Source organism: Vicia villosa, linkage group LG6 (assembly GCF_029867415.1).
Source record: "Vicia villosa cultivar HV-30 ecotype Madison, WI linkage group LG6, Vvil1.0, whole genome shotgun sequence".
Classification (NCBI taxonomy): Eukaryota; Viridiplantae; Streptophyta; class Magnoliopsida; order Fabales; family Fabaceae; genus Vicia; species Vicia villosa.
This window is the reverse complement of record NC_081185.1, coordinates 88,728,933-88,741,737: the sequence shown is the minus strand read 5'-3', so window position 1 is coordinate 88,741,737 and position 12,805 is coordinate 88,728,933. Positions and strand designations below refer to the sequence as shown.

General features: G+C 35.6%; 1 protein-coding gene across 1 annotated transcript; it reads right to left on the bottom strand.

Moving 5' to 3' along the window:
• Window positions 1–3,935: 3,935 nt before the first annotated feature.
• On the bottom strand, window positions 3,936–4,663 carry LOC131611845 (protein TRANSPARENT TESTA 1-like). The gene is made up of 2 exons (XM_058883696.1): window positions 4,400–4,663; window positions 3,936–4,325 (listed from the first exon to the last, which is right to left on the bottom strand). The coding sequence occupies exons 1-2, from the start codon at window positions 4,661–4,663 to the stop codon at window positions 3,936–3,938; spliced, it is 654 nt and encodes a 217-aa protein (XP_058739679.1).
• Between the last annotated feature and the right edge of the window lie 8,142 nt (window positions 4,664–12,805).

The window sequence follows — 12,805 nt, the reverse complement described above, 5'->3', positions numbered from 1 at the left end:
ACCATGAAGTTGTTTTTCCATGATCAACCAAGTTGCAAAACTCAAGTCATTCCTCTACAAATCTTGTTTTCAGCCTATATTACTTCTAAATCTCTCCATAATCTGATATTTACACCATTAATTGAAGCATTATTCAAGTGGTTAAGGGTTTGTTCTTAAAAAAAATTCCATTTTTACACTAAAGGCACCATTGCCATTCTTGAAAAGTCACTTTAATCCCAACCACTTTGATTTTGAGCCCATAACTTGTTACTTATGACTTTAGAACATATCAAAACCAACAAGCAACCATCTAAAACTCATAAAATCGTATTTTATGTTTGATTACAGCATGCTAGAAACCATGGGAACCATAACTTCCACTTTTTTTCACAAAGAAGCAAACCAACACCATTCGAATTTGGTACAACCATTTGGTCTAATTCCCCCTCCCCATAAACCACAAATCTCCCTATAAATAGAAGGCTTTGCCTCTTGCTTAAAACACAGAAAAATCTCCAAAGTCACCCCCTTAATTGAAAGCTTCAAAATTCCACTTTGCATAAACTTGTGATTTTTGAGTTTCAACAAATTTTTGTGCAAACTTAGTATTCAAACACTTCATATACATCATAGAGAAGCTATACAAACCCTTACATTATACCTGTAATATCTCCATTACTACCCTCCATCTTCATCCGTCATATTTGCATATTGAGTTAGGCAGAGAGATTGGGCACGATTCATAGCAAAGTAAGCACATCAATAGTACCAAGGAGGTTCAAGGAAGCTCATAGGATCCTTCACTTGCTGCTGCAACATCATTCAAAGGGGATGCAAACTCATTGTTTGGTAGGAATCTTGCACTTGAAACTCATAGTTTAAGCCATCAGTTGTGTTCATTTATTAATCATTATTGTTCACATGGTTAGTGTGATCTGAAGCCCTATGAAAATAAACATTGATTGTTGTTATGTGCCACTTAATTTCATTTTTTAAGTTTTAGGTTTTTTCTGGTTTCAGTCAAAATTCATGCAATACAATTAAAATAAATTAATTTTAAGCACATGATTGAGTTCCTAGTGAAATTCCAAGGAACTTTGATCATTACACTTTTGCATTTGGTTGAGAAACGAAAGAGTTGCCATTTTTTGAAAAGTTTGAGTTTGAAGAAGATGTTGGCTGCAAGCTGACAACTGGTTTTTTCGAAGAGGAAATCAATTTCCTCAAACAATGAATCGATTTCCTGAAGCCAACTTTGAAAGACTTTAATTGATTTTTTCCCATTCTCCTCAATATAAGCAAATTAACCCCCTTTGAGCTATTTTTTTGTACACTCATTATTTATCGTATAAATTTCCTGGATAAATTTTAAAAAACCCCAAAAATATTATTATTTGATCAATTTTTAATTAATTCAAAATAGTACTTTTAATGTACTTTTAAAAAATATTTTCTTCAAGTATTTTAAACATTTCTTTACCAAATGACTTATATATATTTGTGTGAACAAATTAAGGTTAAGGTGAGCCTCTCTTAAAGATGATAATTTGATCTTCATAGTTGTCCATTTAGGGTTTATTCAACTTCTAAAATAATTAGGTTTAGTGTATATAATTAAAACCCTAATTTCAAGATCCTTTGATCTTTTGATCTTAATGCAAATGTCTTGTTAATATAACTTGATTGCCATGATCTCTCCTTTTTTAACCACTTGTATATACATGCTTGTCAATTTATATCTTGTACTTTATAATTTGGTTACGTTATCATCTATATATATATATATATATATATATATATATATATATATATATATATATATATATATATATATATATATATATATATATAGACACACACACATTGTCTACTAACCCCACATTCATAAGATGTTTATTCATTCAATCATACAACATACTCATACATACATGATATGATTTTGAGGTATGTTATCCCTTTTATTTATGACCTTTTATCCTTGAGTTTATTTATATTGATACCTTTGTTTATACTCACCTTGATTTGTATCTATGTTATACATACCATGTCTCACACACCACTTGAGATGCTTATCCTTGTATGCTTGCTTGAGATGGTATTGACTAAAATTGTCAAGATACTCAATCTCTTTTCCTCCTATTTTACTTTGGGATTAGTATTGTTAAATCTTAGCACTTTCTTCCTGTTTTAAAAATGGTTTTGTATTGTTAAAGCTCAATCTCTTTTAAATCAAACTCTGATTTTATATTGTTAAAGCGCAACCACCACTCTTTGAAATCACTTTTGCCTTGTATTGTTAAAGCTTGCCACCTTTAAAAAACTTGTTAAGTATTGTTAAAACTTAACATTTTAAAAACCCGTTGAGTATTGTCAAAGCTCAACACCCAAAAAGATTTTGTCACTTGGCTCTTTTATTTTCCTTTTGAGTGGAACTACAAATGCTCTAACTTCCTTATTGCACTTAAGGGGGTATGTAGGCACAAGATGCGATATCTTGCCGAACACACTTTTAAAACTATTTTTCTCACCATCCCACTCTATTTCACAGCACATAAAGAACAATAATAAAAATACATATTTTCAAAGAGGTTCATGTAGAGTACTACATATGTGAGGGGTGCTAATACCTTCCCCTTGCACATAACCAACCCCCGAACCTAAGATCTCTATTCATTTTATTAGTTTTGATTTTAAAAGCTTCTTTGGATTTCATTTCGTTCATTTTCCAATTTCCTTTAGAAACAATAAAGCGCGGTAACAACTTTCACTAAAAATAACGAGCTGGGTCAATCCAATGGTCTCGGTCTCAATTTTTCACTGCTACACTAATGGATATAAATAATACGATAATATAACTGATACGTAAGTTTTTTAAAGTATTTATACAATGACTAATTATTATTTTAATTAAATGATAAATAATTTAAAAATAAGTGATAAGAAAATTATTATAAAATTTTTTAAATATTAAATGAAAAATATAATAAACAAAACCATTAATTAAAATTTAAATTCATAATACTTCAACTGAGGTATTTTTTTTTAGCACTTCAGGTGAGGTATATTACTACTAGTTTGTCTCAGAACTCATACATGGTTTTATTATTAATTGCAATAATGTGCATGTGTTGATATTAACTTGTCAGAGTAGGAAAAATTATCAAAAAAAGTAAATTAAAAATTGTTCATAAACTAAATATCATGTTAATACTCTTACGTCCTCCCTGGGTTTTGGTTCTTAAATTAGAATTGCAGTGTGATTATTTATACCTTTTGACTTAACTATACAAAGTTATATATCCATTGATTCTTCTAAAAAGCTAGACTTTTGATTATTAAACAATCTATTTTTGTTTTATGAAGATTAAATCGTTTTCAAACATAAATATTTATACTTGATGTCATAAATATTCAAACTGACAATTACACCAAAAATTGGAATGGTAAGCTCTCAACAAACTTGACCACAATTGTCAGTTCCAACTTTGTTTAGTATTTTCTTCACACACATTCACAACTTTGATCTAAAATAATGTGAATATTAATTATTACACACTTTTTAGCCAGTAAATCAAATTCGAAATTGAACCTAATAATTTTCAATCAAAATGCAATTCTATTAATTACTCCCTCCGTTCCTTTTTAAGTGTCGTTTTAGAAGATTTTTTTTGTTCCTATTTAAGTGTCGTTTTATAATTTAATGTTATAATTTGTCATTTATACCCTTATTTTCTCAATAACTCCACCTCAAAATTTTCAATTAGTTATGGAAAAAAGAGAATTTATTATTGAATTTATTTGGAAAGAGAAAAATAAATAAGGATATAATAGGAAAATTAACTCTAATAATCCACTATCTTGGTTGAAGAGCTTTTTGCTAAAACGACACTTAAAAAGGAACGGAGGGAGTAATTTATAACCATTGTCATCTTCAAGAGTACTGAAAAACCTAATCAAATGCCATCAGAGGAAGAAGAAAAAGGACCATGACCTAATCCAAAAGCATTGACATGATCTTTCAATGACCTCTTGTGTTTGAAATCTGAACCACAGATACAAAGCCAACGCTTCCCACAGTTCTTGTCATGAGTTCTCCAATCACCTTTCACTGCCAAACACTTTCCACATTTTCTACAAGTAAAGCTTTTCGAACCGTGCTTCCTTTTGTAATGTGTCTGCAATGTTCTAAAATCTTTCAATGGCTTAGCTCTTGGATGCTCAATGTTGTTCTTACATCCCTCTGAACAACAATAGCATGGAATGTCCAACAACGGTCGCGGATGAGTTCTTTTCAGCGAGCCGGGTCCTCTTCGATACTGCGAACCGTGTCCCCACATATGCATCTGAATCAAGTTTTAAAGTATAATTAGGGTTCAGAGTTTATGTAAGAATCTTAATATTAAGAAAACTACTACACCTGAAGGTTGTTGTAACGGTTGAAAGTTTTGTGACAAACGGAACAAGAAAAATGACTGAAACCGATGCGAATTTGTTCTTCATTTGGTATCCAATAATTGTTTGGAACATTCTGAGTTGGTGTTTCAATAGAAGGGAGACCAATATGTAAGGCCACTGTGAGATCTTCAGCTTGATTCAAACATGATTGTTGAAAGGATTGTTGAGGAATTGAATCTAAGAAGCTACTTAGCAATGGAAGTGGTTGAAGATAGTTTTGATGCATATCTATGTATGTAGAAGAATAAAGAAAACATGAATGAAATTATATTGTTAAATGCAAAATAATAAAAAGCAAGGGGAGTGTCATACCCTAATTTTTGACCCCCCTGAGATGACATATCTTCAGGATTTTTCATCAGGTCAAGACAAGTACCCAGAGAGTCATTTCTCCATCTGGTACCTAATCGAGGATGCTCGAAGACAAGAAAGCTCAGGCAAAGGATCAATCAATACAAAGACTAGTCTTTAATACAATCATGGGGCTCAAAAACTTCACTTTTCTCATTTATGATTGATTAGACATCCAGTCATATGAGTACAGGTTTACTCAGGTCACCAGACTAGGGTTTTGAGCCTATCAGGGACTAAAATCAGGGATCACTTTTGGGAAACCCTAAAAAGCCCCAGGGAACCATTCAAAAACATCAATCATCTTCAAATAACTCATATGACAAGATCTACTAGACATCACACTTCAATTCAAAGTCTACAGTCATATTTTTCACATGGTCGACAAATTAGGGTTTTGACCTAATTCACCAAGATAGTTGACTTTTAATCAGGGCATGAATCCAAAACTCAAGACATGATTCAAGAATCTCTACTACCTCAATATAATCCATTTACATCATTCATTTGAGGAAAAGATCTTGTTTCTACACAAAAGCCCAAAAATTCACTTTGTCAGGAAAAAGTCAACTGTGAAGGATCATCATTGACTTTTAAGGTTTTTGGTCAAAAAATGACTTTCAAAGATTAATATCATCAATATATGGATGTCAAAGTCATTTGGCCAAAGAAATTCAAAGAAATTCATCAAGGAGCAAAAAGTCGGGAATTAGGGTTTTTGAGGGCATGGTGAGATCTCGAAATTTCACCTACACAACTCAAAAAAACTTCCAACATGAAAGTTGTAGATCTTGCCAAATAAAACAACATCTTACAAGGGAACTTTTTTCAAAAGATCAACCATTTATGAAGTTTTGGAAATTTTGAAGTTTAGGTCATAAACACTTAGAAATTTTTCTAAGTGTTTTAACCTAGTTTTCATCCAACTTTAGGCTCATTTTTCACAAATTTCCCAAAGGATTCTGAAGAAACTCCAAACTAATGATTTGAAGTAGATGTTTAGGGCTTTCCAAATTGTGTTCAACCTTCTTCAAATTCAATTTGAGCTAGGAGTTATGCTTGTTCAAAGTTGGCCTCATGAAGTAAAATTATAGGTCATGTACAATTTGGAACTTTGCAATTTTGTGCATTTTGCTTCACTAAGTGATGCTACACGACCTCTAATGCATCTGAAACCATACCATACATCAATTTTCATCATTGCATAAGGATTAGAGAAGATTCCCAAAAACAAAGGCATGTGATTATGTAATGATTGCATTTTTGAATTTATGGCAAATTGATGATTCATCAAAGGAATCTTCTCCCAACCAATTGGAGCTCATTTCTGCAGCCATTTGGTCCCCTAAGATCAAGCAAAACCGATGGCTAGGGAGTGGTATCAAAGAGCTCATCATTGCACTTGGAATATTCTTTGAATTCCTTCATGGCTAAGAAAGCAAATCAACTTCACTAAGGAAGCTCACTCCTCTGCAGCTATACCAATCCATTTGCCTATAAATACAGATGCATTCCTCATTCAAAAAGACACCAAAGCAACCATATTCCTTGCTTTCTCTTTCTCTCCTCTTGTTCATTGTTTTTCAAAGTTCTTTGGCAAGAAGAATCGATTTCTTCAAACCAAAGCTTATCTTTGGGAAGTGAGCATTCTAACATCTCAAGGGAGGTCATTTGAGGTGATCCAAGCACCTGGATCACTTCTGTAGGTGGAGGAACACCATTGTTGCTCTCACTTTGGAGCATCTGCAGTTGGAGGTCCATGGAGTGATTCAGAAGGTTTCAAGGCAAGCCAATCATCCAGACACACTCCTCAGGTCATAGTGAAGCTAACCAGATGGCTGCAGCTCATCTGTAACTCAGGATTCAACAACCTCCATGTCCACTTAAAGCTCAAATCGAGGGAGGTCCATAGAACAATTCAGAAGGATTCAGGCTACAATAAGCATCCAGTTAGCATCATTGAGTCTCAGGGAAGCTATTGAGATCATTCATTCAAGCCCAGGTGCTCTCAATCATTCTCACGACCTCCATTTTCAGAGGTAAGTTTCTGAACTTCACCTCTCTAATTTAAGTACTCTTTATGAAATAGCTCGATTCTATCTTGTTCAGCATCATCAGAGGATTGAAAACCCTCTATCATCATCCATTTATCTTTCAGTATAGTCATTTAATTTGATTTTGAAATTTTAGGGTTCTTCACGATTTCTGGTAAATTAGTTAGATGTAGTTAATATTAGTTCATGTTAGTTACATATTTAGAATCGTGAGTGAAATTAGAGCAAGTTTCGTGTTTACATCATGGCAAATGATTGAGAAATGAGTGAGTTCAGAAATTCAAATTCATGGAGCTTGAGGTTGAAGACGAAGATGGTGGTGGCGCGCAAAATTCAAATCTCAGGGCAGAGTTTATTTTATTTTGAGTGGTATGCGTTTTATTAATGACTAAACAACTTGCCCTAGTGGCCACACATGCGCCCTTAGTATCATCATGCCACAAGTCTGGGGTTCGAATCCCCCTCGCCCCAGACTTTTTGATTCTTTTATCTTTTAAGGATTTCCAACTTGTTTTGAGACATGACCAAATGGAGGCAAGTCACTAACACTGAGCGCGCGTTGGCTCAGTGGTGTTGTTTTGGATTGGTGACCTCAAGGGCGTGGGTTCAAACCCTCCAAGGGCCAAAACTTATTTTTTTAACACTAATTTCTTTCATTTCTCTTCACAACTTCACATATTTATTTAACCTATCAAAACAAATCATTTTCACTTCATTTTTCACACACTTTTTATTTAACATATCTATTTTGTGAATAATCAAAAAAAATCATAAAAATATTATTTATTTCATGTATTTTTATTAGGTTTAAAATAGTATGTTTTAGGTGTTTTCTTAAATACTTGAATACATATTTTCTACTTTGTTTTAAACTAAAATCACCTTGTAAATAATTTTATGATGAAACCCTATTTGTTTAGGTCTTAATTAAGTAAAAATCTTTATTTTTACTTTAATTAAGTTGACTTTTGTCAATTTTCAAAGCTGTTATCAGTCTCCGATTAAAACGGATGATTAAGGTTTTCAAACAACAAAACCTTGTATCATTCAAAATCATTTTCAAATTGCTCTCATAACCAGTACTGTAAAGTACTGGGCCTCTAATAGAGTGTAAGTCCCAAAAACCTTCTCTTCTTAGCTTGTTTTCAAAACTGTATTTTCAAAATCTTCTTTCTGTTTTCAAAAACATTCTTCTGGTATTTGAAGGGCATTATTCCCGGTGAAACTCTTCAGATACCTATGTGACCTTTGTCCATCTTCACTTCTTCTGTTTTCAAAAAACCATTAACTATTTATCATATATACTCAACTGTTATCAACAAAACAACAAAAATATTGTTGAGGCTCTGTACATACTTCTTCAATGGCCTCCACTCCATCCAGGTTAGGCTTTACAAGCTTTCAATTTACAGTCTTTATTTAAATTACTGTCAAATATAAATTGTGCATATATTAGTTTAGAACTATGTTTGAGTATAAACCTTAGGACAGTTAAACTATATATATATTATAGGAATATGGCCTAGGATTGAGAATGTCTTCCCGGTGAAGGCTCTTTCCTAATTAGAGATCTGTAGTTCAAACCCCCAAGATGAATTATTCCCGGTGAAACATCTTGGCAAAAACCTTAGAATCCAAAAATATAGGACACATCCACCCAAAGAGGAATTATTCCCGGTGAAACCTCTTACCCATTTGCTTAGAGCCAAAATAAGTTCAAAACTACATAGCTTTCTCTTGTGCTATAACAAGGACCCTCGATTAGCCTCCTCTTGGGCTTTGTACAAGGACCCACAGGCTTCTTAAAAGCATTTCCAGCTTCCTCTTGAGCTTGTATACAAGGACCCATCAGGTTTCTTATAAACATAGGAACAGGTCTTTAGCCACCTTTTAGCCTACCCTGGTGAGTTTCTTCCAATTTAAACCAGACTTTAAAACAAGCTAAGTTTGTCTCAATTTCACATTGAGTACATTTTTGGAATGAGAGACATGGACAGTCTCTGTCACCCTTATCTTCATCAATCCTCATTAGTAGAGTCTAGGATCTATGTTTTGGTCATCCTCAGCATTGAGTCAGCCTTCATCTTGGGCTTTAAACAAGAAGTCTCCACTAGATAATCTTTCTGCCAATCTTTTCTTCCTTTAATAATTAATGGAGTGCTACCCAAATCATTCATTTCAATAAAACCCCTGGAAAGGGTTAGCCTCCAAAGTCAATTAATAAAAATGTCATTTCTCTTAGGAGATAATTTCCCCAAAAGAGTCAAAACCCCTGGAAAGGGTCAGCCTCCAAAAAAACATGATAAAGTCAATTACAATCAACTTCCATAAAATCCCTGGAAAGGGTTAGCTTCCACACATTCCTTCATTTCAATAAAACCCCTGGAAAGGGTTAGCCTCCAAAGTCAATTAATAAAAATGTCATTTCTCTTAGGAGATAATTTCCCCAAAAGAGTCAAAACCCCTGGAAAGGGTCAGCCTCCAAAAAACATGATAAAGTCAGTCTTTTAACAGACAAATTCACCAGCTGAGTCAAATCCCTGGAAAGGGTTAGCTTCCAAAGAAAAACAGTCTTTTAATAAATAAAACCTCCTCAGTAGAGTCAAAACCAACAAAAACAGTTAGCCTCAACCTTGGGCTTCATACAAGGCACCCAAACAATAAAACCCCCCTGTCAAGAGTCTGCCTCAACCTTGGGCATTGTACAAGACAGATAATAGAGTCTCCCCAGTGAGTTCTTCATCACTCAGTAGCCACAACCTTGGGCTTCGTACAAGGCAGATAAACCATACCTTTCATATGTCAAAGATTCCTAACACTTAGGATCTTTCCCCATATAGTCATCCATACTTAATTCGTTTAAGAGTCCGCCACAACCTTGGGCTTTGTACAAGGCAGAAAATAATGTTTTCCCTAGCTACAGTCAGCCACAACCTTGGGCTTTGTACAAGGCACATAAAATAGAGTCATTCATAGTCTCAAAAATTCAATTATCCTCAACAGTTAGCCACAACCTTGGGCTTTGTACAAGGCACATAAATAGAGTCTCCCTAAGTAGAGTCAGCCTCAATTCTGGGCTTTGTACAGAACACAAAAATACCGTATAATTAACCCCCAGTGGAGCCATCTCCCAGAGTCAATAATAATAATTAATCAATCAAAAAGCCTCAAGCTTGGGCCTCATACAAGCCAGCTAAAGTCAAATCTTTTATACAGTAGATAGACATAGCTTATCTCTATAGAGAGATATTTTTACTACTCTACCACATTCAAACAAACAAACATTACATTTCAATTTCAATTTCAATCAAAGTCTCCCATTTAGGACTCTGAAAGACATGCTCTGGCACATCCCCAGACTTGTACACTTTCCCTAATTTGGACGAGCAACTTTCTTTCATTTAAGAGGCATCTGACTGGCATACTTGCACACACAAGTAAGGTCCCCCTCTTGAATGAAATGAATCCAGTTATTCTGTCACTCTTTCAAAATGTTTGTGGTAGAATAGTACTAATACCTCTCTGTAGGGATAATTTCATGTCTCTTTACTGTAAACAGAGATTTAATTCCAAGCTTCAACCTTGAGCTTCAAGCAAGGCACCAAAAAACATTATTTTCCCTAGTTAGTTCCCCGAACTACATTAAGCTCTGACTTCCACTTGGGATATGTAGGCATGAGGTTCACAAGGAATCTCAGCGAGCTAATAAAATACCAAAAATAGTCAGTCTGTCCGTTTGTCTGTCTTTTCAAATAAAATCAATTCCTTCTCCTAACACAAAGGAGAAACTTTCCCAATCATTAGCAATAAACACAAACACAAATGACACAAAGAAGGTTCCTGTAGAGTACTACAGATATGTAGGGTGTTTAAACACTTCCCTATGTATAACCGACCTCCCGGACTCCAGAATTTCTAGTCTAGGTGTAAATCCCCACACTTAGCAAACTCCTAGGGTTTAGTTGAGATCTTTTTTCCCCTTTCCTACTCGTAGGACAAATAAGAAAGTTCGTGTGATATCGTAGGAAGAACTGAAATAAAATTCATCCCGCCACGGGCGCATTCTCCTTCCAAATTTCGCGTGAAGGGTTTAGCGTGCCGTCCTCCCAAGTGAAACGGGGAGGTAAAAGAAAACGACACCACAGAAAAATGGCGACTCTGCTGGGGATATAAGTGTTAAAAACCTTGGTTTTTCATCCAAACCAATGGTTGACCTGTTGCTGGTCCAGCCCCAATGAGGAATTAGGGATGCCAAATTCTCCCTCAAACAAGAGAGGTCATGCCTAACCTCTGTGTCATATCATGTGTTTGTTGCATATATACTTGTTTATTTTGTTTCTTCTGTATCGGGAAAGGGCTTGATTCCCCCTTGTGGTGAGAAATCCTATACCCGGATTTGAGTGCTACATAAGATAGGATGGAGGATGTCTTCCCGGTGAAGGCCCTCTAATCTTGGTTTCCAAGTCTACTCTTGGGATTTGCCTGGCTGGTTGTGATTAACTGCGCCACTGCATTCCGAGACTGATTTGTACCAGGAGGACCTAGAAACACATTAACCCCACTTAGAGCCTTTTTTTTAGGACGTAGAGCGGTGATTACGGAAGTAATTGTCACGCAGATACTACACTCAGAGAAAACTCTCTTATAGATACCAATCAACGTATCTTTAAGGTTGAGCAAAAACTTTGAGACCCCTAGAACCCGTTCTACAGGTACAAAAATCCTTAATCTTAGTTTACCATTGGGGCGGGGATTGCGTTTGGACTTCATGACCACTATACCCTTCAACGCCATGTTTGTTTAAAACTCTTGTGTGTGCATTCATGCATTCATGCATCATTCATTAATAAACAACTAAAAACAAAAAGAGTATTTTTCGAGTCGTTTTTCAAGGAAACTAAAATAACGAACGTTTTGAACTTCATAGAAAGAGAGAAACGGAGAAAGGACTTAAGGATCTATACCATGGATTACGGAAGAAAGAGAGCTAGGAAATACACCTTCAAGATTCCCCAGGTCGAGGAACTGGGAAAGCTCGGAAAACTGGTGGTCAACCCCCAGGCTTTCAAGGAGAAGTATGGAAAACTTCTGCCTTTGCTCAATACCAACATGGTGGATGGGATCCTTCCCACCTTGGTACAGTTTTACGATCCAACGTATCACTGCTTCACCTTTCCAGATTATCAACTCATGCCTACGTTGGAGGAGTACTCTCGTCTAATTGGAATACCCGTGTACGCGCAAGATCCGTACTCCGGTTTGGAAAAGAATCCTGACGACGTTATCATTGCTGCAACTACTCCCTTGAACGTAGTCGACATCAGAACTCATATGGTGAGTAGAGGAGGAATTCAAGGATTGCCCTCCAAATTCCTGTTTGATCAAGCTCGGTACTTCGTCAGCATCCAAGATATGAGCGCTTTTGAGGAAGTCTTGGCTTTGCTTATCTACGGATTGTTTTTGTTCCCTAACATTAACGATTTCGTCGACATCAACGCAATTAAGATCTTCTTAATTGGAAATCCAGTTCCAACCTTGCTTGCGGATGCTTATCACTCTGTGCATTCAAGAAACCTGCAACGAGGAGGATTAATCACATGCTGCGTACCGTTGTTATACGAATGGTTCGTTTCACACCTACCGAAGTCTAGCACTTTCTGGAACATGAGGGATGGCCTTTACTGGTCACAGAAAATCATGTCTCTCACTCATACAGACATTGATTGGTGTAGTCCTGACAACGACGAAACCAAGATCATCTTCAGTTGCGGAAGTTTCCCCAACATACCCCTTATTGGAACTAAGGGAGGAATTAGTTACAATCCAGCTTTAGCCCGTCGTCAATACGGCTATCCCATGAAAAATATTCCAAGTAACATCCAATTGGAGGGTCTGTTCTTCAAGAACATCGACGATCATGGCAACATGCTGAAGAAGGAAATTGTCCAAGCCTGGCGTCTTGT